This window comes from Panthera onca, chromosome B3 (assembly GCF_046562875.1).
Source record: "Panthera onca isolate mPanOnc1 chromosome B3, mPanOnc1 haplotype 2, whole genome shotgun sequence".
NCBI lineage: Eukaryota > Metazoa > Chordata > Mammalia > Carnivora > Felidae > Panthera > Panthera onca.
Window position 1 is genome coordinate 68,938,097 of NC_138344.1, and position 26,922 is coordinate 68,965,018.

Sequence of the window (26,922 nt, forward strand, 5' to 3'; positions counted from 1 at the left end):
CGTTGCGTGATAGCTGTTCCACAAATGCCACGAATATTCCTAGTCTGCTTCTGGTGAGACAGACTTTAGTCAAACTCTGCTCTGCATACATTGCAACACCAGTCAAGAACTCCACGTTTGAGGTGGTGAGATGGTAACTGATCCCTGGATAAGAAAGTGGCTGATGGTTCTCTTAGACTAGGACAGTGCCACCTTACACTGATGGGGACTCAGTGCCCATCCTCAGCTGTAGCTCAGCTTTGGAAATGACAGCACTTGACAAAGACCCTAAGTCTCCCCTGGAAGGTGGAAGATGGGCTAAGGAGAGCCCAGGAGGCTGGGAAAGGGAAGAAATGGGGACCTAGGGACATCTGTGAGGGGGAGGCTTCTTCAGGTGGTCCCGGTGGCTCAGCACAGGGCCACAGACTTTGTTGGGACCCGTGTCAGGAAATCACCCAAGTGTGGTTCCTAGGAGAGAGGGGAAAGGACAGGTAAATGCCACAGTTCTTCCTTGCCATTGATCACAACAGAAATTAGGTCCCTTAAGATTGAGCAACAGCCCCGCCACCAACACACGTCGTGCACGCGCGCACACAGACACGCAAGGGTGCTTATTTCAGCGGCCAGTGAAATGTCCTGCACCTGTAACCTTGAAAACACTGCCGAATTCTTGCCTTTATTGATGTTTTTCTCACATCTTAAAGGCCAAATCAAATCTAAGCTCCAAGCAGAATAGTATCCTTACTGGTTTAAGAAGGAAACGGTGTGATGATTGTTTCTTACTGAATTTTGACTTAGATCCATTGTTCTTACAAAACAACTTGGAGTATATGACCTCAGCAAATACATGATTCATTTGAAAAACATTGATTGACCATCTGCTATGTGCTGAGCCCTGGGAATCATAAAATGAAAAAGATACAAATTCCTGACTGAGGAGTTTACAGCCCAGTGGATTCTCCCCTTCTCCTTGTACACATAAAATAATAAAGGCTAAATTAGAATAGCAACTGCATTTTAAGCAAAGGTCTATTTGCTAGGCACTTTTTCTTGCCTGACATCTTCTAAAAAGTAGGCAAGTCATAAAACACTCTACAAGATCACAGCGCTGATATCCAGTGACCCAGGAAGTGAAGAGAACACTACCAATCCCAGGTCTTAACTGGCCACAGCCCCTCACTCACCACCCCAACCTTAACATTTGGCTTGTGACTTGAGACAACAGTTGTTAATGCATAACTTGAGTAGGGAGCCCCAATTAGTCAAGGGCCCACGCAGAGTCAACCAGTGACTCAATATTTTGATCTTGAAATACCATGGCCAAATGAACATGGCCCACCTGGACCCATTATCTCCCCAGAGACCCCCTAGTTAGGCCTATGTTTAAATAGTAGTCCCCTCTTGGGGCACCTGGGTGGCTCAGTGTGTTGAGTGTCCAGCTCTTGATCTTGGCTCAGGTCATGATCTCCCAGTTTGTGGGTTCAAGCCCCACGTCGGGTTCTGTGCCAGGAGCGTGGAGCCTACTTGGGATTCTCTCTCTCTCTCTCTCTCTCTCTCTCTCTCTCTCTCTCTCTCTTGCCAGAACTGGAAAATCCAGGGAACTGAGCTCATGGCATATTCCTACATAACAGTGACAATCTGTCTTGGCTATTTGGAAACAATGAACTGGAAGTTCTGATTTCAAACTTAATTATTAAAAGTTTGGGGCTCTCTCTAGCTTCTAGGCAAACGAAAGCCCTTCTGTTCCCAGAATTCTGTAGGCCTCACAGCTGTCTCGTAAAAACTGAGACACTTACTTTTGTATTGTTGTTGGCAGGTGGTGACCTACTTGGCAGGCTGTGGCCTGCAGAGCTGCCCCATGCTTCTAGCCAAAGGGTACCCTGACGTCGGCTGGAACCCCATCGAAGGGGAGCGCTACCTGTCCTTCCTGAGGTTTGCCGTCTTTGTGAACAGTGAGTCCCAAAATTTTCATGCCTTTCAGACCTAGGATAGCATAAACTTGGGTACATACAAGGAAAGAGAGATCCTTTGCATTTCTTCCTACCTGTAACTAGGATAGATTCTACAGGTGGTGGGGGACAGGACAATCTCAGGCCAGACAAGGACCAAGAGCAGCATCTGGTGGACAGTGTGTTGAGCTCTCGCACCAGATCCAGAAAGAAAATAAAGGCGAAGGCTAGAGCTTCTCACTGCTTTGTACCTCTTCTATCAGTAAAACAGGGGATTGTTAATAGCTTCATCTCACTTATTCACAAAGCTAACCTCAGGTGTGCCCTCAGATCCTCAGACTATTGGATGAATGGATGCATACATGCATAAAAATTAAAAATAACTGAGTAACTATAAAAGGTAGCTCAACTCCCAGGAGAAAAAATATTTCTGTGGCAACCCTAAATACTATTCTTCTCATACAAGTCACTTCCCACTTATAATGAATTCCAAGTGGACAAAACCTCTTTAGTTGCCCAAGTAAAATGTACTGAATCTTGTGTAAAATTTAAGTGGGCTACTTTCTTGAAAATGTGCCCTGTCTCCCAAGATTGTGTTCTAATACCAATTCGCGTATATTCACATCAGAATTGTGATCCTTCTCTCTTCTCCAAGTTTGGAGTTCCAGGCTAACAAATCCAGCTTGGCTAGTTACACGATTGCAAAGAGGGATTACAGCTAATAAGCAATCACGCCAAGTGTTCTAGGTATAAGAGTTTATCTCGGAATATATTGACATAATGTGATCACTGATTTCCTGTGTGCTTTTCTCATCTCCCTTCATCCCCGCACTACTTCTTGTCTTCCTAGACTCCACTCTTAATATTTGAAGGATTTCCATTGTCCTGGTTTCTCCCCCTGGGTCTCATCCAGTCAGATGCTTGATCACCTGTCTTCTGCCACTCTCTGAGTGCTCTTTAGTGTCCCTAACTGTTCCTCACCATCATTGCTGAATTCTATTTTCTCTGAGGCCAGTGTCAGTGTGTCCTCTAATAATCTCTTCCACTTTCTATCCAAATCTATCTGATTTTGGACCACGTGTCCAGAAATAATTCAGAGGTACTATGGTAATAGGGACATTTTTTAAGTGTATTTTAAGGATTCATAAGTCTCCCTAAATTATCTCAGTAGACTATATGACACAAACCAAATCAAGGCAGGACTCGTTTATTCATCTTGGCCACCTTTTCAAGATCAAGAGCTTTATGAGTCATTTAGAGGGATTGTCTACATAGGTTATGAAGGTAAAGGAATCCACTGGCTATGCACCTATCTAGATTGCCCACATTCCAACACTGATGTATGCTAGTTTCATATGACCAGATTGGGACTGAATAGACTTGCAGATCTGTAGTTGAAACGGTGGGAGTAGACTGTCACAGGGGAAAGCATGAAAAACAGAGAGATGGAACATATGAGAAAGAAAAAGTTAGAATCTTATTGAAGCCTTAAAGAAGGAGCAAGAGTGCTTTAAAAACAGCTGAGTGTTATGGAAGACTTTGGGCCCGAGAATGGAGTGTCTGAGGAGCAAATATAGTGCACAACACTTACTGCTTTGTAAATTTAGGCACATTACTAAAACTTTCCTAGCCTCAGTTTTTTTATGTATGTTAAGTAGAGATAACCGTAGTATATACCTCACAGAGCTGTCTTAAGACTTAAATGAAATAATCTGTGGAAAACTTAGCACAGTGCCAGAAACATAGTAAGCCTGCAGTCATGTTAGTTGTCATTGTTGTTTATGATCCTTACAAGAGTATTAGGGCATTTGAAATGGAAAGACTTTCATAAATGGATTATTTGGGAGTCTCAAAGCCCTCTGTAAGTTTTTATGTCTAAAAGGTGATTAGAAAGGACTTCCCAGCCCTTTTGTGGCATCTACACAGCAGTGAAAGATAAAGGTGTTATAGGTGATCATGGTAGATGATAAGAGTGGTCATGATGGGTAATGGTGGGTGGTGACAGGTGGTGATGTTGGATGATGGTGAGGGGTAATATTGATGGGGGAGATGAGGGTTGAGTAGTGGTCATAGCAGGTTTTGGGGTGATTGAGGTGGGTGGTGGTTAGTGATGAGAAGTGCGGTGATGGTTGTGGGGGGTGATGAGTGATGGTGGGTGGTCACAGTGGGTGATGATGGGATGTGATGGTTGGGTGGTGGATTGCCATAGTGGGGGTAGGGGTTACTGTGGTGAGTGGTAGTGAGTGATGATAGAGTTAGTGAGGATGATGGTGGTGATGAGAGCAGCTGACATTTACTGAGCATTTACCATGTGCCAGGCACTGTTCAAAACGCTTTGGGATTGGGGGCACCTAGGTAGCTCAGTTGGTTAAGCGTCTGACTTCAGCTTAGGTCATGATCTCATGGTTCTGGAGTCTGAGCCCCACATTGGGCTGTCTGCTGTCAGCATAGAGCCTGCTTCCGATTCTCTGTCCCCCTCTCTCTCTGCCCTCCCACCCTTCCCCCATATTTGCATGCTTGCTCTCTGTTTCTCAAAATAAATAACTTTAAAAAATTGGGATGTGTTAACTTACATAATACAGAAATCCTAGGTATAGTTATCTTCCTCATTTTATAGAGAAAGACCCAGGTGCTTAGAAGGATTAAGTGCCTTGCCCAGAATCACACAGCTAGTAGGATGTAAAGCAGGATTTGAAGTAGGATTTGAAATAGAACAATTTGGCCCAAGAGTCCAAACATTACTCAACTATTGTGCAGTATTGTCTTGGTAGTGTAGTCTAATGAATGAATAAGGAGAAACAGTGTTTTCTCCTTTGAGATGTTCAAAAATTGTGGCATTATTTAATTACTGTTTGGCACTAATGTTTTGTTTTTTTTTTTAAATTAAGCCAAATCAAAAGCTCTTGCCATATCAAAATAATAGAATTGGAAAATTCTAGCATTATTTTCCTAGTCTCTCTTAATGTTTGATTTAAATCTTGTTAAACAAGATTTGTCTTTAAAAGAACTTCTTGAGGCTATAATTTTCTCCATTTTTTTATTAGGTTGCTCAGAAGCCTTGAGTTGTGTTTTACTGTGGGAGTAATGAAGTTGAGAGGTTTATATTTACCCAGCAGTTGTAAACTTTATAACCAGTCTAGACACAGCTCTGTCTAGGTATCTGATTAATCCCTTCCTAATGTAGATTCCAAGAAGGAAGATGTCTTACCAATCCACAAGAAGAAGGGACAGTTATTTTGTGCTTTTTTTTTTGAGTCCTTGGAGTATTTTAGTGATATCTTCCCCAGGCTATAAACTTAGTTGTGAGGGACACACTATTCCTAGCTTTGCTGAATATTTCCCTAGGAAGATTTGTCATCAGTGGACATAACTTGGGGATCCATTATGTGACACGTGAAGCGTATGTGAGGGGCTATGAGATGTAATAAGAGACATGACCTAAAAGCCCTGACGTCATAAAGCAGGAAACAGAGCAAACCTAAGTGGAATTATCGGAAACGTACATGGAATAATTACTAAAAACCTTGTAATCAACCATAACCCTACAGAGTGACACATGGGTCTACTGACATGCCAAAAGTGACAGTGCATATTGGAATCTGGTAGAGTGAATCTACGAATACCTGGGGAAAAAGGCAAGTGTTGAACAACATCTTGGAGAAACAAATGGACATAGTATAACAGAGTAGTGTGGTGAGAGCATACTGATTGGCTTGAACTAGGAAACATTAATCTTTTATTATATATCAATTTTATCTCAAGCTGGAAAAAAATTTTAAAGTCAAAAGCACCAAGTAGCATGGTACCTTTGAAGGGCACAGTAGATAAAGATGCTTTAAAAAATCAGCCGGTTCATTTACATCCATGTATTTATTAGAGTCAGAAAGGATGTAATAACCACTCTTAGGTGTGATTGGTACTAAACACTAGGGATGATCAGGATTAAAATGTGTTAGACATTGTTCTTATGCTCACATTTATAATACAGTTGGAGGGGCGCCTGGGTGGCTCAGTCGGTTAAGCGTCCGACTTCAGCTCAGGTCACGATCTCACGGTCTGTGAGTTCGAGCCCCGCGTCGGGCTCTGGGATGATGGCTCAGAGCCTGGAGCCTGCTTCCGATTCTGTGTCTCCCTCTCTCTCTGACCCTCCCCCGTTCATGCTCTGTCTCTGTCTCAAAAATAAATAAACGTTAAAAAAAAAATTTAAAAAAAAAATAATACAGTTGGAAAGAGTCAGCAAACTTTTGAAAAACTGACCAATAGTAAAAGATTTACATAACAGTTGAAGACGATTATAAACAACATCACAGTGTTCTACTCAGGAGACACTTCAGGCTGTTGTGGTGAGAGAAGATACAATATGGGTTACAAATGAGATATGGCTACTGGGGGTTGGGTACTTAACGTCTGAGTTATAGCTTCTATCCAATGTCCAATTCTCCCAATGGACCTTCTTGAATCTCTGTGCCTCAGAAGAAAGAAACTGGTCATTGGGGTCAGGACAGGCTCATAGTGACAAAGACAAGGAAATGTGGCTCCATCTATAGAAACTCAAAGTGAAACTATAAACGCCCAGAGATAGATGGTCAAAACAGCACAAGTAATAGAAAATAAATTACTCACATAAAGAAGCCAATGGCAAACAAACGCCCAGAGCACCAAAATGAGGAAATCTGACTGGGGTGAAAAGCTGTTTGGCCTTGTTATTTTCATGCTAAGTAAATTATTCAGCATTTCTCCCCCACTGCTGCTTGTGGGATCCCAGCAGTGGTGCTGGCTGAGCATTTTGGCATGAGCCCAAATGTCCTGAATCCATAGGTATATGGATTCTTTATCAATCATTTTCTTAATAACAATGGTAAATGAAGTTTGATACCTACATAATGTAGATTTTAACTGAAATAGTAAAACCAGGCTAAAGCTGCTTCATCAACATTATTCCCACAAAATGGCAGTATAATGATCCTACCCATCACAAATTGATTTTCATTAACTCAGTGAGAATGCTCATATTTAAAAGGTGGACTCTACCCTATTAGAACACACCTCAATTCTGACTCCAGGTTTCAGTCTTAGGCAAATTTTATTTAACATATTTCATGAAAAAGCCATGTGGATCCAAACTCTAGATGCATGGGCAACATTTTAGCATGATTCTAGCGTTAAATACCAGTCTCTAAAATTTCTGGACTACTATACCAGTCCACCCTGCAAGGTTTTCATTCAGTCCCTTGGCTTTAAATTCCACATGTTTGCTCGTGATCCCCCCAATGTACATTCCCATCCTTTTTTCTCTTCCCTGAGCCCCGGACTTGTGTAACCTGCTGCCTACTTGATGTTTCTACTTGAAGGATGAATAGGCATTTCAAATTTTGAACATCTTAAGGATTAATTTGTATATCTACCCTAAACTTGTTCTCTTAGATTCCCCATCCCCCTAGCTAGCACTACTGACTTTGCAAAACTCTTAGGTGGCATCTTTAATTCAGACTTTTTCCTTATCCCCACATTCAATCACTTAAAATTCTGTAGATTCAATGTCTAAAAGTTACCTGAAAGCCATCGACTGATTTTTCTCCATCTTCACTGGCCACATCCTACCTCAAGCTATCATTATCTTCCACCTGGACCACTTCAGCTGCATAGAAACTGATTTCCCGGTTTCTACTCTTAGAAAGGCATTAATTGGCCTCTGCTGCACTATCTGCAAGATATTTGAGAAGCTCTGCTGCAGGTATATAGACCAGGTAGAGTTCCTCTGTTCCACTTATCTCATTCCAGGGTCTAGGCTTGACCATCTTCTACAATACTTGTCCACTGGTCCTGGATCAGTGACTAGCAAGTAATGTGGGCTTACTGAATGGTTGAATTAATGACCAAATGGGCAAACAGTTCCTCATTTGCTGTCTGGCTGCCATAGTAGTTTATTGACCTATCCCTAGCTCCTCCCTCCACAGATTAGAAAGCCCTAAGGAGGAGATCGTATATCTTAAACACTTGCAATGACTTGGTTCATGCAAATTGCCGACAACCATATTAAAGTTGGCACTTACAATTAAAAGGTATTGGGTCTTGCTCATCGCCCCTACCTTGTGATACTATAAGTTAAGACACTCTAGATGCATTCATGCTAGGCCTCCAGTGTTCGTTCTTCCTACAGTATGACTTGATGAAGGATATGTTCTTTTTCTTAAGACTAATTGAAATCTGAAGAAATGAACAACCCAGGTGCTTGTAAACAAAGGCTGACGGTTGATCTAGTAATATAGTAATGGATAGTGACTGTCAAACTTTCCATCCAGTCATTTCAAGTCTCTGCCTTGAGTCTCAATGGAGTCTGTTCATTTATTCAAAAATATTTTTGAATGCCTATTATGTGTCAGATGTTAACAAGATGCTTGAGCATACAGGGTTAGATAATGCAGACATAAGGCTCTGTTCTTATTACATAGACAATCTGGTGACAAAAACAGACACAAACTAATACAAACAATTTATTAATTATACTTGTGTTCAATGATTACAGGAAGAGGGCAGGGTGTTTGAGAAGACCAGGTCATCTAGGGCTTCCAAGGATGAATGGGAGCTACGTAGGTCAAGGGTTTATGTTAGGGTAATGAGAAGGAAGAAGGCATTCCAGGCAAAGGAATTTGAAACAAGGACTGTAGTTAGAATATTGAGAGTAAGAAAATCTATGGACTGTAGGTAAAATCATTGCATTAATACTAACCATCCCTGTGGTGAGAATGACTGCTTCAGGGTCAGATAGGGGGAGAATCACAGCCATTTCCATCTGACTTCTCAGGAATGTTGAAAAGAAGGTAGCAATGTAAAGATAGCGTTGAGAGCCTTTGAAGAAAGGCACTGAGAACATTCACACAGTTATTAAGCTCATTATTCATTTTGGAACTCAAGTAAAAACATTGTTTAAGCCCCTGGGCAAAACTAGTTTACCTCAGATCTCTTGCTCCCTTAAAAAAATGCCCTCAAGGTCAGTATTCAGCTTCCCCACAGTGGATTTGTTTGACAGTCTGGTTTGCTGAGCTACAGGTAATTAGGAATAGAATGTACTCTCTCCTAATTATGCCATCTCCTCTACCTTCTGAAGCCATTGGAAATTCTCTTCCTTGGTCCTCTCTCCAATTAGCAACAATGGTTGCTTACAGTTCCTTCCTCTTGCAGGTTGCTCTCTGCATCCCCCACAGACGTCTACGATTTAGTAATCAAGAGATGGCTTTCTGGGTCAGTTGTAGCAGCTCACTCAATTAGCTTAGATTTGAAGCCCTGAGATTCAGATAAAATAAGGTTAATTTGGTGAATGAATTTCAATAGCAAGCTCAATATAGAACCCACGGTCTTAGTTTTTCACATTTTCTTGCACATGGTGGTCCATGTTCCATCTAACTCCATGATGCTGATCGCTGTGGCAAGAAGAGCTAGGTTGATTTCAGCATGCCGGTAAAGATCATGGCTGATCCACAAGTGTTTCCACCCTGAGAACTGAAAGAATCAGAGTATGATATTTAAATAAGTTTGAATAACAGGATGGGAGGTTTTTGGCCATTTTTGACACTTAAAATTTTACAGTTTTAGCTTCGTTATTCTTACAATGAAAAATGACAACTGGGAGTGTGGATATAAGTGACACCTGGTAAATTATAGAGGCCAACAACATTTGAAAGTAGTGAGCTGTGAGTTGTATCTGTAACTAAGATTATTTGCTCTCAAATATGTTGATTTTCCTGGTGCTTTTCTTTAAGTGTCCCTCCTGTATCCTGTATTAAACTGTATCAAATATAAATGCTAGGTTTGACTCATAGTTGACTCATAGGAAAACATGGCCTTAGGACTTGGCATCATTGTTGTATCTTCCACAGGTTGCTCAACGTTGTTGAACATCTCCTTGGTTTCTCTCCTTCAATGATTCTTTCCACCATACCATTACTGTGATTATTGTGCCCTTTTGCCATCTCCTAAGAATTTTCTTCACATGGATTCTGTTTTAATAAGATCAAATTCTTTTTTATATATTAGATGGAACTTGGAGGAAAGCCTCTTTTTTAAAATATAATTTATTGTTAAATTGGTTTCCATACAACACCCAGTGCTCATCACCCACTTCCCCCCCCCCCCATCTACCCTTAGTTTGTTCTCAGTCCTTAAGAGTCTCTTATGGTTTCCCTCCCTCCCTCTCTGTAACTTTTGTTTTTTCCCCTTCCCCTCTCCCATGGTCTTCAGTTAGGTTTCTCAAGATCCACATATGAGTGAAAACATATGATATCTGTCTTTCTCTGCCTGGCTTATTTCACTTAGCATAATACCCTCCAGTTCCATCCACATTGCTGCAAATGGTCAGATTTCATTCTTTCTCACTGCCAAGTAGTATTCCATTGTATATATAAACCACATCTTTATCCATTCGTCAGTTGATGGACATTTAGTCCCTTTCCATAATCTGGCTAGAGGAAAGCCTCTTTATAAGAATTTTAGTCTTGTGAAGGATCGAGCTATAAAACAGTAAATGCATGCCAGCGGACTATTTAAATTCAGTGTAATGGAATCTTTTCTGAATCCAGTTACACAGTTCTAAAACTTACATGGTGTATATTTATAATCTTGAATTTTACTTGTACTTTAGACAGTTGGATGAGAAGAGGATGTCAGCAGGCTGAGCTCTAGGCCAGGACCACAGCTGGGTTGTACTGTATGCTCTCTGGAGCCATGAGTCAAATCAAGTGTGTTCAGGTGTGAGTGCACATGAGAGCTGAGTACAAGCTAATCTGAAGCCCTGGGACAGCAAGCTCAGCCCCTTTGATTCTCTGGACATGAGGGAGAAATTTCTGTATGAGGTTACACTAATAGATTGACTCCAAAAAACTAGAAGTTGCATGAGTATCTCAACAGGGACGTGAGACCCAAGGAGATTGTGCACCATGCATACTTGCACACTGATTTGCTAAAAAGCTGGAATGAAAGCCAGGGCTTCTGAGTTCCCATTCTAATGCTCTGCTCTGCTTACAACACGCCTCTAAGTTGATTCTTAAAAGTTTTCATTAAACAGAACTCCTGTGATAGTTTTAAAATATGTCTCTAAATTCTTCAGTGCATCTCCCTCCGAAAGATGGATGTTTCTCCCTTTGAGTGAGAGCTGGACTCAGTGAGTCACTTCCAATGAATAGGATATGGCAGAAGTGACAGTATGTGACAAGGTTGTAAAAGGCATTGCGGCTTCTGCCTTACTCTCTCCAATCATTTCCTCTGTGGGAAGCCAGCTGGCATGTGGTGAGAACACTCAAGCAGCCCCACAGAGAGGTCACATGGTGAGGAGCTGAGGCCTCCTGCCAACAGCTGTGTGTGTGTGTGTGTGTGTGTGTGTGTGCACAGAAGCCAGTACTCCATGCCCAGTCAAGCCTTCGCGGGACTGCAGTGCTGGCTGACATTTTGGTAGCATCCTCATGGGAGATCCCATGCCAGGACCACTTAGCTCAATCACTCCCAAACTCCTGATCTACAGAAACTTTGTGGTAGCAAATAGTTATTGACTTAGCCTGCTAGGATTTGAAGTACTTTGATGCGAGAATAAATAATTAACACAGCAGTGTATCAAGAGACAACCTCTGTTCTAGAACTCAGTCCTCCGAGAATATCTGATGATCTCATGGAAAAAATTTTCGTCAGCCTTCATCCAATACACAACATCAAAAAAGTCTTTGCTCAGAGCCTTAGCCCAAAGAGAATTTCTCAACACAAATTAAGATTTCATCTGAGACCGGAAGTGTGTTTCATGAAGCTGTTGGAACAAGCTGCAAAAACCGCTTTTGGTACCAAGTATTCTCTCTGAGGGGCGCTGGCTGGACCCCTCCCTTAAGTTTTCCACTTCCCCTGCTTAATCACTGCCTCAGGAAATTAACCCTGTCTCAGTGGTCCATGTTCTTCCAAAGAGAAATGCCAGCAGAATACAGTTCTTCAACCTGCAGCTTCCCACAGAGGTACTTAGGAACAACCAAGACCGTTTTATCAAGTTGGATAAAGCTGGATAAAAATTTCAGAAAGGTCTGTCGTCCATCCACACAGACTTGGTTGTTCTGAAGTACGTGTTAATAGTCCGTGAGAATACAGTTCATGGGCTACCATGTTATTTCCCTGGATGTTAATTGAAGCATGTCAGCTTAAGTTAACATTTTACCTCTTCTGGAGGAAGGAAGGAGATACGTTTAGCAGCTTCTCATGGAGGTAGTAAACATGTCAGGTTCTTTGTCCTCTAAGTCAGTTGTGACTGAATCAGTAATCTGTGGAAGACTTGCTTTCTGAGGATCAAAATAGTAGTGAAAGAATCACAGTACAAAAATCCCAAACTTAAAACTCAGATTCTGTTCTATGATGGTTAATCTTAATGCTTCAGAAAACAGATTTTGACCGAATTTATCAAAGCTCCCCTTTCTCTCCATCAGTATTACCTCCTAATTTTAAGAATAAGTGACACACTCAATCCAATACTGTTCTTCTCACCTCATCAGTTAGAAATAATTGGGGGTGTCCCTTCCAATGAAAAGGAAATAATGCCCCTTTTCCTTAGGTGAAAGTGTGGAAGAAAATGCTAGCGTCGTGGTCAAGCTGCTCATCAGACGCCCAGAGTGCTTCGGCCCAGCCTTGCGAGGTGAAGGAGGAAACGGTCTATTGGCAGCCATGCAGGGTGCCATTAAGATCTCTGAGAACCCAGCTCTCGACCTCCCCTCTCAGGGATATAAGAGAGAAGTGTAAGTGAATGGAATTGCCTTCTGGGCCTGATACAATTGGTGAGCTCCCAAATATTGTCAGTAAATGGATTATTAAGGAAGTGTCCATAGCTTCTCCCTAGCGGGGAAAGCACAGGTTCTTTACAGTTGTAGTTAAATCCTTTTAAATCACTTTGTCAAGCACACTGCCATCTTGACTCTCCCAAGTAAGGCTAGTGATCAGGATCACCTTCCCCCACCCCTTACATGTCTCCTCTTCTATTCTCTCTTACACCAACTGGCAGATAGAGCCATCTAAAAGCTCTTTCAGCCCCCACTGTTCCTCCCTTACGGCATCACTACAGGAGGAAGCTACAGAGACGAAAGGCTGGACCGGCCAAGGTTACGGCCACTGTCTCCCTCCAGCCCATTCCCTTTAGTGCTTAAACCTCAGTGCCTCATCCCTTACCTCACTTTTGCAGAGAGGTAGTACTCTCCGCTTTCCCTCCCAAAAGTGTTTTGATTTGATTCCTCAGGTAAAAAAAGAGAGCTGCACGGGGCCCCGGCATGACTGAGTCAGTTAAGTGTCCGACTCTTGGTGTCGACTCAGGTCATAATCTCACAGTTCATGAATTCGAGCCCCGCGTCAGGCTCTGTGCTGACAACAGGAAACCTGTTTGGGATTCTCTCTTCCTCTCTCTCTGTCCCTCCCCCCACTTCACTCTCTCAAAATAAATACATAAATTTTTAAAAAAGAGAGAGAAAAAGAGAGCTGTAGAATGTGAAAAATCGCAGCATCAATAATCCCAGTATTTAAGGGTTCAGGATGTAGTTGGTGGGTTGGTGGACTGTCTTGTCCTTGTGTATTGGGACCAGTTCCCTTTCCTTTATTATAGCCTCTATATTAGACCCCAGAATCTAGAGAGTGGGTATAACCCCATAGGGGTACCTGTCTAGGCAGTTGGGGTTCATTTGCTTATTATTTGTTCTGGTAGGTGATCTGGTAGAATTAGAAAAAACCCAAAGCATCAGCTGCTCCACCTTCCTTGTGTAGCATGAGAAGAAACAGAGGCCAGGGTCGTACAGCTTGTTACCAACAGAGCTGGGGCATGGACTTACTCCAATATGCTTTCCATGCACGTTCAGGGTAGAAAATGGAATGAAGAGTTGGTGGGAACTTTGGGAAATCCTGCTCCACTCCACAGGTCTGCAGGATCAGCTGATGTCAGTACTTAGGCCTTGAAGTTCAGAGGACCTAGGAATTCTGTGGACAAACATTTGGGTCCTTTGAGCTTACTGAGTAAAACCACGTTGTTGGGAGGGAGGGTGTCCAAGGGAAAGGATATGTGACCCTTAGGATGAGCAGAGGGTTTCATTGTCCTGCAGTTCATGTCCAATAACATGGCCACACCTGCCAGGCTTCCTCACACCTTCCCCATGTTGGTTCTCTTTCCGCAGCACGGAGGACGGTGAATATGAAGAAGAGATCGTGCACATGGGCAATGCAATTATGTCTTTCTATTCAGCCCTTATAGATCTCCTGGGCCGCTGTGCTCCTGAAATGCATGTGAGTTCCCACTGGGCAACTTTGAGGGGCTTGAGCGAAAGAACACTGGAGATTTCCTGAACGTAATTTCTTCTTCAGTCTCTGGCATTTCTCTCAGTTCCTTTTAGCTAATAGAGTAGTTTCCACCTCTCATAGCTGATGCCACAGCCTTCTAAGGAATGATTCCTGAGCAAGTCCCTGTGTTGTGTGATTTCTCTGTGGCGCTAGTTGGGCACATCCTCCACATATTCCGTCTTAAAAGCCCCCCCAAAATTATGTTTCCATTCCATCAATTTGTCCAGAATGTGACCAACTTGATTCTTGACTGTGGCCACTGGTGCACTCCACATGGAAAATCATCTTTTCCCAATGCCCCATGGTGTTAGGCACCAGGAAGGCAGTCTCTTTCCCTGGCTCATGTGTGATTATTTCCCAGAGGTAAACTTTGCAGGCAAAAGGAAAAAAAAAAAAATAGATGCTTCTATTTTTATGGGATGACTTCTCATGCTTCCAGTTCTGTCCTAAAAAGTTATGTTCCTCCTCTTCCCTTTTCACCTCTGCTCAGGGATGAGCGAGAGTGACCTTATTTCACATAAGGCCTCACATGATTAGGAAAGGAGGAAATAATTCCATTTTCTATTAAAATAGAAAAGTTTAAAAAGTTTTTCATTAAAAAATGTACTTGGTCATTTCTTAAAAGAACTGTTTGATTTGCTCATTCAAGCCTCCGGTGCCTGCCTGCCTCTTCCTGCACTGCTCACCGCATTTGGGTTAAGCCAGGGTATCTCTCAAACGTGGTTTGCAATGCAGATTGGGTTAATATAAACAGTGGTATCTAGTGTTGATGAGACTGTGTATTTGGTCATTGACAGGTTAACAATAGATATGTTGTATTTTTTTTTTAATTCTTACAAAAGACAGAACTCATTAAAATAGTGGCTTTCAAACTTTTTGACCAAAAAAAAAAATTGTTGTAGCCATAGTAAGAAATTTAATTTACCTTGCAACCCACCATATATATGTATATATGCATATGCATATATACATATATATTTTCCAGAAACTAAATTTACCATTCCTACAGACACTGCACGCTAACATTTTCTTTTCTATACTAATCTACTTCATGCTTTTTAATGCAGGTCACAACCCCCTAATGTGATTTCACAGCCCACTAATTGGTCACAACCTATAGGTTAGGACACTGCACTAAAGTATCCAGTCTTCTCTTTCTTCCAGTATGTCATGGGCCTGCCTAAAACACAGTCTAGCCCATTTGCAAATCCATCTACAAGTGGGTAGGGAAACTATCCCAATGTGGAAGAATCCAGGTTAAAAGTACTGTGCATAGAAGAAAGTCTAAATCTTGCTAAGGGAGCCTGATCAGAATTCTTAACTGAGGATTCCGGTTCCTACTGTGATAAATCAGCCTCGTCCACATAAGCCCATCTTTCCATTTTTGTGCCTTTCAACAACTGAAGCTTTAAAGGGAGGAAGGGAAAAACTAGCATGTTCTACAGTCTTGGGGCAGGATGAGGCAGGTGTCAGTTCCCTCATCACTGACCATCACTTGAGAAAGCAAGTTACACATTTGGCTTATTCTCACGAAGACGGCATTGTGGGACAGGTAAGCCATCAGAGCTGTTCCATCTGGGAAGGAGTTCCTTCCTTCCTTACTGCCCCTCTGGCTTGACAGTTGACACATAACCCTTCTCAGCACCCTTCCCTCAGGCTCCTACTCTATAAGTGGTGGTTGGAGGGGAGGAGCCATCATCACCCGTGCAGATTCCATCCTGAGCTCGTAACAGTTCAGTTTGCAGCAGAGAGCCTGTTCTCAGAACCTTACCCACTGTCCTCATGTTCTGGATATGCACCTGTACACACTGGTTGGCTCATTCATGATCGTATGGATCAGGTTATCCATCTCAGGATACCTCTGCTTAGACACTCACATTCTCTAGGACATTCTCTATCAATACCTCTTGCCCACCCCCAGCCCCAGCATTAATCAAACTTTTAGGAAGGCGAAATTCATAAGTAACTTCTATATTTTAGCTGAATTCTAAAGTCTGGAATTGTGGCCACAATGTCAACACTTCTGTCATGGCCACTGAGAATTCCGTGTATTGCAGTCACACTGAAAATCCCCAGCAGCCTGCACATTTACTGCAGAGACTTGATCCCATAACTGCATAACCACTGTAATCACAGCAAAGGAATCGAGTGACCTCCTTGTTCAGAGTTATTCCCTCAGTAGCACCTCCTCGAGAAAATCAAAAGAGAAAGCTCCCTTCTTTCCCCATGGCCATAAGTATCTATGGCAATTAGAGAAATACAGGAGGGTACCGACCCCTTAAGGAGAACTATTTCACTGCCAGAGGTTTGGAGGTGGGGTGGTGAGGGGTGTGGGAACTTCCTTTATGTCATTCTCCAACCCTGCATTGCAGCTTATCCAGACAGGAAAGGGGGAAGCCATCCGGATCAGGTCAATCCTGCGCTCCCTGGTCCCCACTGAGGACCTGGTTGGGATCATCAGCATCCCCTTGAAGCTGCCTTCCCTGAACAAAGGTAAGAGAAGCAGCTGAAGGCTGAGTTCTGCCAGTCTCCCAGGGGGCCACTCGCTCAGGGGCTGGACTGTGTACTGGTAGGTAGCCTGTCTTTCCAGGCTCCTACTCATGGGACAGGCAGCACTGGGAAAGGTTGCTCTTTTTCTGGCAATGAGGAATTCTCTCCTCCTGGCTCCAGCTAGCTGCTGTCTCCTCTGGTCTGCTGTCGGAGACTCCTGTACCCTTTTCCCCATGGGGAGGGCCAGTCTAGACCTCACAGTCCTCTGAGTGCTCTAACCCTCTGGAAGGAAGCTGATGGAATGGAACCAATGAAAGCTCTCACCTCAGCCTTCTTTCTCCTTTGCCTCAGTGTCCCCGGATTGTGCAGCCAGGTGGGCAGCAGACGGCTAGGGCCTGACTTAGGCTCCCTTCCACCACAGCCCCGTGAACCTCATGTCCATGGACATAAAGAGGTTTTCACCCAGTGCTACTTGCCAGATGACCTTTGGCATCGATCAATGTTAGCTTTGCAAAACCTATACTTTCCCAAAAGGATTCAATTTCTCCATGTCACTGCACTTGCTATCCAGGCAGTTTCCTCCTGGCAGTTGGAGGAATTGAAAAGATAACATGACTCTGACTATTACAGTGTTTCCCAAACTGGTGTTACACAGAACATTTTTGTAGAAAACCTTAATTGCTGTATGTGTTAAGAAGTTTGGAGTAATATAAGTTTGGGAAATGCCTTGGGATATATCACATTTTTTCCAGCATAATTGAGCTACAATATATAATATTATGTAAGTTTAAGGTATACAGTGTGATTTTGTGTGTGTGTGTATTTTGCAGGTGCTTACCACAATAAGTTTAGTTAACACATCCTTGACCTTACATAATTACCTTTTTTGTTGTTCTCTTGAGAGTATTAAAGCTCTACTCTCACAGCAACTTTCAAGGATATAATACAGTATTGTTAACTTAGTCACCATGCTATATATACCATTAGATCCCCGACTTACTCATCTTATAACTGAAAGTTTGTGCTCTTGGACCAGCATCTGCTCATTTACTCTCCCTCCCCCATGACCTGGTAATTATCATTCTACTCCATGTTTCTATAATTTGAGTGTTTTTAGATTATACATATAAGTGAGACCATACAATACTTGTCTTTCTCTGACTTATTTCACTTAACATAATGTCCTCAAGGTCCATTCATGTTACTGCCAATGGCAAGATTTCCTTCTTTGTTATAGCTGACTAATATTCCTGTGTGTGTGTGTGTGTGTGTGTGTGTGTGTGTGTGTGTGTGTGCGCATTTTCTTTATCCATTCATCCATCAACAGACACTTAGACTGTTGCCATGTCTTGGCTCTGATGAATAATGCCACAATGAACATACAGATGCAGATATCTCTTTGAGATGATGATTTTGTTTCCTTGGGGAATATACCCAGAAGGGGGATTGCTGGGTCATATGATAGTTCGATTTTTAATTATTTTGAGGCATCTTCATACTGTTTGCCATGGCACCTGCACCAGTTTACATTCCTACCAACAGTGCACCCGAGTTTCCTTTACTCCAAATCCTTGCCAGTATTTGCTATCCCCTGTCTTTTTGAAAATAGCAATTCTAATAGGTATGAGGTGATAGCTCATTGTGGTTTTGATTTGCATTTCCCTGATGATGAGTAATGTTGAGCACCTTCTTGAGCGCCTGTTGGTCATTTTCATGTCTTTAGAAAAATGTCTTTTCAAGCCCTTTGCCCATTTTTTTAAAGTGTGTTTGTTTAGAGAGAGACAAAGACAGTGCAAGAGGAGAGGGGCAGAGAAAGAGGGAGAAAGAAACCCAAGGAGGCTCTGTGCTGCCAGAGCAGAGCCCAACATGGGGCTCAAACTCATGAAACTGAGATCATGGCCTAAGCCGAAACCAAGAGTCTGATGCTCAACCGGCTGAACCACCCAGGCACCCCTCAAGTCCTTTGCCCATTTTTAATTGGGTTTAGGGTCTTTTTCTTGTGAATTCTCTGAGTTCCTTATGTCTTTTGGATTTTAACTCCCTGTTGGATGGTTTGCAAGTATTTTCTCCTATTGTGTAGGTTGCTATTTCGCTTCATTGTTGGTTTTCTTTGCTGTGCAGGAGTTTTTTCTTTTAGGTAGTCCCACCTATTAATTCTTGGTTTTGTTGCCTGTGCTGCTGGTGTCATATACAAAAAAAAATATTTCCAAGACTGAAGTCAAGGAGTTTACCTTTTATGTTTTCTTCTAGGAGTTTTATAGTTTCAGGTCTTCCATTTCCTTAGTCCATTTTGAGGTAATTTTTGTGAGTGGTGTAACTATGGGTCCAGTTTCATTCTTTTGAGTATGAATATGTAGTTTCCCCCACCATTTTTTGAAGAGACTGTCCTTTCCCCATTGAATATTTTTGGCTTCTTTGTCAAATATTAGTTGACCATATATGCATAGGTTTATTTCTGCCTCTCAACTGTATTCCATTGGTCTGTGTGTCTGGAATTTATCCATTTTTTCTGGGTTGTCCAATTTGTTGGTGCATAATTAAGCATAATAGTCTCTTGTGATTTTTTTATATTTGTGTGGTATCTATTATAACATCTCTTTTGTTTATAATTTTCTTTATTTCAGCCCTCTTGGTAATTCTAGCTAAATCTTTATCAACTTTATCTTTTCAAAAGTCAGGTATTAGTTTTGTTGATCATTTTAGTGTCTTTTCCATTCCTTATTTATTTCTGTTCTTTTTTTTTTTCCTTCCTTATGTATGGGAGTATTCTGGATCTAACTATATATTTATCCATATTACCAGTGTGTTTTATATTTTCATGTTATTGTTTAGTATCCTTTTATTTAAGCTTGAAGAACTCCTTTCAGGGGTACCTGGGTTGCTCAGTCAGTTAAGTGTCTGACTTTTAATTTTGGTTCAGGTCATGATCTCATGGTTTGTGGGATAAAGTCCCACATCAGGCTATGTGCTGACAGTATGGAGTCTCCTTGGGACTCTCTCTTTCTCCCTCTCTCTCTGCCCCTCCCCTTATTGTACTCCCTCTCCCTTTAAATAAGTAAATAAATAAATAAATGGGGGGAAAAAAGAACTCCTTTCTGCATTTCTTTTTTTTTTTATTTATTGTTTTTTAACACTTATTTATTTCTGAGAGATCGCAAGCAAGGGTGGGGCAGAAAGAGAAGGAGACAAAGAATCTGAAGCAGGCTCCAGTCTCTGAGCAAGCTGGCGGCACAGAGCCTGATGTGGGGCTCAGGACCATGAACTGTGAAATCATGACCTGAGCCAAAGTCGGATGCTCAACCGACTGAGCCACCCAGGCGCCACTCTGTCAGCATTTCTTGTAAGGCAGGTCTAGTGGTGATGAATTTCCCCAGCTTTTGTTTGTTTGGGAAGGTATTTCTCTCACCTCCACTTATGAGAGACAACTTCACTAGGTAAAGTATTCTTGGTTGGCGTTTTTTTCATTTAGCGCTTCGCATGTATCATCCCATCTCTCCTAGCTTGTTGCAGAGTTTTTCTGCTGAGAAACATACCGATAGCCTAATGGGGGTTCGCTGGTGTCGGTGAAATTTTTTCTTTTGCTGCTTTTACAATTCTTTTTGCCTTTGATTTAGACAGTTTTAGTATAATGGGTCTTGGAAAAGATCATTTCAGATTGAAATTAAAAGGTGAAATTATTAGCTTCATGAACTTGGATGTTCACAGATCTCTCTGGGTTTGGGAAGATCTCAATGGTATTTAAATAAGCTTTCTCCTTCTTTGCCCTCTCTTCTCCTTGTGGGACTTGAATGATGCGTAGATTGTTCCTCTTAATGGTGTCCCATAAATCCTATAGGCTTTCTTCATTTTCATCCTTTTTTCTTTTTGTTCCCCTTAATGGGAAATGTCAAATGATCCTTTAATTTCATGGATTCTTCTGCTTGGGCCAGGGTGGTGTTGAAGTGCTCTACACAATGAATTCTTTCATTCAGTCACTGTATTCTTGAGCTGCGAAATTTGTGTTTGTTTCTTTATGTTTTTGACCTCTGAGCACCTTGAGAATAATTCTTTTGAATTCTTTGCCAAGTAATTCATGTGTCTCCATTGTCTTTGGGGTCGATTACTAGAAGTTTACTGTGTTCCTTTTGTGGTGTCCTGTTTCCCTTCTTTGTTGTGATACCTATAGCCTTGCACAGATACCTGCACCCTGGGAGAAGCAGTCGCCCCTTCACACTTCATGGACTGACTTTGGTAAGGAAAGACCCTCACCTGCAGGTGGGGGTGTGTTAGAGTGTGCTGTGACCCCAGATCTCGTGGGACAGGGCACCAAGCACAGATGTGTGCTTTGGCTTTAGATCTGGGGCTTGGGGGGCATGACGTCTTGGCAGCTCAGGCCACTGCAGTCCACCACACTGATAATTATGCGGTCCTTGGCAAGTCCTGCTGGAGATCCTCAGTAGCTGCAAGGGCTATTGGGATCCTCGGCAGTGAAGTCCATATCTAACAACTAGGAAGAAGGTAGGCAGTGGTGGTAGCTGGAGCCGGTGATGTGTACACTCTGCTGCAGGGACCAACTGCAGGTGCCTGTGTAGTGGCACAGGCCAACTGCAGACACACGTGGAGTGGCAGGAGCCAGGGTGAGCAGCAAGTATCAGGGTGAACTGTATGGAGGCACTAGCACCTGCGGGGACCCTGGCTGTCAGCATGCATGCCTGTGGCTGCAGGGTCTCACCACAGGTGCACAGCAGTGGTAGCCAGTGACAAGACTCAGGCCAGTGAGATGCAAGTTCACAGTTGAAGGTGCCAGCTGAGATGAGCCCAGCAGTGCAGGCCACTGACCGGAGGCAAGGCCAGAGCTGGGCCCACAAGCAGCTGGTTGTCTGCACGGGGCCCCGGTTGTCTGCATGTACTCCCGTGGCCGCAGGATCTTACCACGGGTGTACACATGGAAACAGAGGCCAGTGATGGAAGTCTTCCCAAGTGTGCCCACGATGGTGGGTATCAGCTGCAAGGGTCTGGGCTGGCATCTTGAATCAGTACAGCTGCAGAGCCCAGGACTGACTGCCAATGCAGATCAGGGTTCTGGCATTGAGAGAGATGGGAGTGAGAAAAGACCCAGGTGGCTGGGCATCTGCAAACACAAAACCTGGGAAACCTGCCAGGGTTTCACGGTGGCTAATGCTGGATGTTGGTTTCTTCACTGGCAAGAGCTGCTGGGGTCCTCTGCAGAGCAGGTCACTGGTGACCACAGTGACTCCCACTGCCTGGTTGATACAAGTGGCCCTTGCCCTTCTTTCTTTTCCTGAGACCTCTCCCTTCACTGGGCTCTAGCTGGGGTGAGACAGAAGGTATCCTTCATGTAGCTCCCCAAAAGGTAAAGGAGATGACTGTTCACCCCATTCTCTTTACGCAGTGAAGGGAACTCTTTCTAGATGAGCAGCTCCTGCTTGGCCCTGAACAGTGCCAGCCTGGGATAATGCCGGCAAAATGTATCCTTATTTTCTTGTGCAGTGATTCTCAGGTTTTTTGTTCCACTGTGTTACTGAAGTTTCTCACGTTGACTCCTGGCTTCTCCCAGTGCTGTTTTTGTTCATGGATAGCTAATTGTTGATCTTTGTGGGTCTCTTACTTCTCAGTCTTGGTAATATCAATCTCGAAAATGTTGTGCTTATCATGAAGAACAAAGATTATAGAGCCTTTGAAAAAACATATGGTAAAAGAAATGTCAAACTCAGAATTACCCAAACTTTTTGAGCACAAAACACTCAGTAGTATCCTATAAAATGAATGTTCCTCAGAACATGAGTCTCAGAGATTAATTCAGCCTCGCCATTCAGATCTGGCTCCCCCTGGTGTTCAGCAGAGGCAGGTAGCTTCTTGTTGGGAAGGTCCCCTTCTCTCCTTGCTTGGCCAGAGCCCTGCACTGATCCCTGCGCTGAATGAGGCTCTGGGCTGGATAGGACTAAACCTTTGTGGCTCTCAAGGTAATTTATGAAGTACAGTATGTAGATATGCTCTGATTTAGCTTGATCATTTAGGGGCTCTTTTTCCTATTTTTTGATGTTAACAAACTTTCAAACTCCTGTCTTTATTCTCTAAGTCAAGCAGTTTTGTTTTCTTCATGGTATTCCTCACTTCACCTTTGAACTTTTGTATTAAAATAAGATGAGAATTATTGGAAGATCTGTCCTCAATTTCACCTAAATCAGATAATAGTTTCCAAACACTAAGAGAATATTTCCTCAGTTATGTGCTATTTATGATGTAATGGCTACAAACAAGACACCCTCTTAATCTCCCTTACATTTTCTCCCTTCATTTCTTCTGTCTTCAGTCAACAAAGCAAAAAAACCAAGCCCCGATTCCTGGCATTTGCCCATTTTGTGTGGTGTAAGTACTCTCACCATGGTCCATTTCAAGCTCTCAGTGTGTGTCACTGAGCCACGGAGTTGGAAAGAGAATGCACATAGCACACCACTGTATTGTATTTCCAACATGCAAATAAAACCGATATAAATAACCTCAAGAATATAGTTGATAGCAAAGTCATTAGGAGGTGATGCGTTTTGAGTATTTGTCACCTTTCTAAATATAATTTACTTAATTGTAAATTTTAGTTGTTGATAATGAGTATGTCTAACAACTGGCTCAAGAAAATTCCTGAAATGTAAACAAGCGGCTGTTCCAAGCGAGTATCCGCTGGCTGCAGCACGATACTGTATTCCTGTTGCTTGTTAGGAGAACAAGGCGTGTAGACAGACACACTCTGTGTGGCCTTTGAGTCTGTGGAGATAGAAAAGGGGCCATGACGTTCTCTGTGTGTCTTTCAGATGGGTCGGTCAGCGAGCCAGATATGGCAGCCAACTTCTGCCCTGACCACAAGGCACCCATGGTGCTGTTCTTGGATCGTGTTTATGGCATTAAGGATCAAACTTTTCTGCTCCACTTGCTAGAGGTTGGATTTTTACCTGACTTAAGAGCCTCTGCCTCTCTAGATACAGTAAGTGGCTAAAATAAGGAAAACTATCTTTTTCCCATCATTGTATGTTAGTAACATTGGATTTCAAAGTGATTATTTTCTATCTCCTCACTGATTACATGTTAGCAGTCGGCTTTAAAGGTAAGAAAATAGAAGTACCAAGAAATGGAAGGTCTTAATTTGTTGGGCCAGAGAATTAAATGTAGGTAAACTCGACCTCACATATTCAATCCAGATTCCTCTGTTGCAAGTTTCTCAACCTTGGCACTATCTGGTGTGGGGGTACATCCTGTGTATTATAGGATATTTAGCACCATCCCTTGACCTCTACCCACTAGATACCAGTAGCACACCCATAAAACCAATTCTGATAGCATCAAATGTCTCCTAGGGGACAGAATCTCCCTTGGTTGAGAACCAGGGCTTGTTGCTTATGAAAAGGTCTGGCTGGCAGCATTATAGGCTGGAAATACTCTTCCCACTCTCCTTAAGTTTCATGCACTGACCATCAGGAAAGATGATCTCCAAGCCAAGCAGTTTTGGAGCTTTGGGCACGGCAAGGTCAAGACCAGAGGCCAAGTCAAACCCAAGTTTGAAAGACAAGGGTGAAGTATAGTAATCCAACATCAACAGACATCAAGACAGGAGGCCCCAGGAGTTATAAAGCGTAGAAGCATGATTGTCCAAGTCAGAAACAGTGCACCAGAAGTCCTGGGTCCAAGAAGAAAAGAACAATTTGATCAGCATAAGTCTAAAAACATCTTGCCAATGTAGGGTTACTTTTTTGGAGAGCCAGAAGATGCAGGTCTTCTTAATCATAAAGTCTCTCAAAGGCTCCACCTAGTGTCCAATAGAGATAGAAGTCTGAGCTCTGTGATGGGTGGTCAGCTAGCTAGTACCTTAAATGGGATGGATTTCGTTTGAATGGGTTACTCACAAATGTATAGGATCACCCAGAAATGGGAAGCAATACAAGTCCCAATCTGAATGGAAGATCCATTCTTATTTTTGGCATGGTGTTAAGAAATGACATATTCCTGAAGGTGTTTGGGACATATGATCATTTTGGATAATTAAAACATTGCTTCCACAGCTACTTTTGTTTGGAGTTTTTTCTATAAATTACTTGATTAAAAAAATGGTAATTGTTTTCACTTTGGGGACATTCCCAAGGTTCCTGATCAAAGCATTTGGGTTTTTTATAGGTCAAATAAACAGCAAATTCTGTTCTTCCATTTGGTGTTCAAATCATATGCTTGTCTAGGCACAATCTGCAGCAAAATAAGCTAAACGTTCAGTTCCTTAACACATGCATTTTTATGCATTCTCTTTTGAAAACTTTTAAACCACTGGAATCAAAGCTCTGTCCTTCCCCATTGTGACAACTCTATTTACCAAAATGATAAATGTGAAAGATTTGCTATTTCTTTCAGTAGGATTACTAAATCTTATCAAAGACAAACTTTTGATAATTAATAGGAATACCCAGAAATGTGTACAGTTCAAGACAGTTTATCATGTCATAACTTACAGAAAATGTGTTACAGATACAATGGCTCTGATAATCACAGGAAATAACGATAAGATTTTATCTTTGTGGATCTCAAGGTTTCTTCTGAAGTTGCCTAGTTTTCAAAGATGGTAGCTAAGAATGCTTTGTAAATGTCAGTAACTGGGCCTGCCTTGTGTCCAGCCTAAGTGAATGAGAAAGAACACTGAGTGAGAATTAAAGCAGAGTTTTTGAGTGAGTCCTAAGTTTATGTTCCTTGTACCCTTTTCCCATCAAAGGTAGGTTCTCTTTAGTGAATTCTACCCTCGTGCCATTTATCAGATAGTGAATTGCTCACAATGCTCATAAATTAAGTGATAAGGTCACAGCTCCACTTTCTCTCTGTAAACCTGTCACAAAACCAGTGGTTTGATGGCTCGCTTGGCCAGTAGCCACTTACTAATCTCAAAATCACCTCAGGACAAGTGAGGTGACACCTTCTCAGCACAAGGTGAGAAAAAAGAGCTAAGACAGAATAATAACATAGTAGCTTGGCAGTTGGACTTTGCAAACATGAAGAATGTTGGGTTAGACTGGTCATCGGCTGATTTTAATAGGTTTTAGGATCCCTTTTTGAGGGGAACAGATGCTCGTGGGTCATTTGGAATGAGTTAGGACCAGCCAGCCTTTGCTTTCCTTCTGTTTATTTTTTTCTTTTAACCTGTTTTTTTTTTTCCATTTAAAATGCAAAAGAGAAGTAGGTCTGCTGACAAGGTAGGGAGTTGTTCACTCTGTTACTGTGAAACACTGTAATGCGTAAGCTTTCCAACCGGCTAGACAGGATCTCCATACGCAGGGTAAGCTGTGCTCTGTCTTTCCCAAGGAGATTAACCAGTGTCCCAATTCCCTTTCCTAGGTTTCCCTAAGCACCACAGAGGCCGCACTCGCACTAAATAGGTATCTATGTTCTGCTGTGCTTCCGCTCCTCACAAGATGCGCCCCTCTCTTTGCCGGAGCAGAACACTACACCTCTTTGATCGATTCTACACTCCAGACAATATATAGGCTTTCCAAGGGACGTTCCCTCACCAAAGCCCAGAGGGACACCATAGAAGAATGTTTGCTTGCCATTTGCAAGTAAGTACCCTGGCCTGTGGTTTTCACCTCCATGTGTGCATCCGTGTCAGCTGCATTTAATTGTGTAATTGAAAAACTGGTGACTCCAGCTTAAGGAAGCTTCCAGGCCTTAGCCATACACCAACGTCTCCCCAGACATCTCCTCTTAGGTTATGCGGGGACTCCCACTTACCTCAAGTTTGCTGATCACCTCTGCATGGAGTCTCATCTCTCACTATGGAGAAATGGGGGGCACAGCTCAGACTCTTGCCCTGAGGGTTGGTGGAACAGAAGATGAAACTGTCTTTCAGGCCTTAAGTATTCAGATTAAGAACTAATGTTTTGGTTCCTAAAAGCCAGAAACCAAGTTTTTCCTTCTCTGAGTGGACCTTTACACAGAGACCAGATGTAAGAGTGTGAATCAAAGCAGCCTACCTGTAAGCCTCAAAGAACCTGGAGCAAAGATAAGAAGGAATCTCCAGTCCCAGTGGGGAATTAAGGGCAGTAGTTTTCACCACTGCAGATAGGTATCAGAGCAACCAAGGACAGAGGGTAAAGTCAACCCAAGAGACTTGGATCCTCAGAAAACTGTCAAGTCTGATAGG

At 42.5% G+C, this 26,922-nt stretch overlaps 1 protein-coding gene across 1 annotated transcript in view; it reads left to right on the plus strand.

Moving 5' to 3' along the window:
* The window catches only part of RYR3 (ryanodine receptor 3), a 524,410-nt gene that overhangs the window by 384,389 nt on the left and 113,099 nt on the right, over positions 1 to 26,922 (plus strand). Inside the window, exons 43-48 of the mRNA XM_081795893.1 lie at positions 1,796 to 1,931; positions 12,505 to 12,685; positions 14,102 to 14,210; positions 16,637 to 16,757; positions 23,564 to 23,733; positions 26,118 to 26,338. Of these exons, the coding sequence (XP_081652019.1) occupies positions 1,796 to 1,931; positions 12,505 to 12,685; positions 14,102 to 14,210; positions 16,637 to 16,757; positions 23,564 to 23,733; positions 26,118 to 26,338 (938 nt within the window). The remainder of the gene's footprint in view (positions 1 to 1,795; positions 1,932 to 12,504; positions 12,686 to 14,101; positions 14,211 to 16,636; positions 16,758 to 23,563; positions 23,734 to 26,117; positions 26,339 to 26,922) is intronic.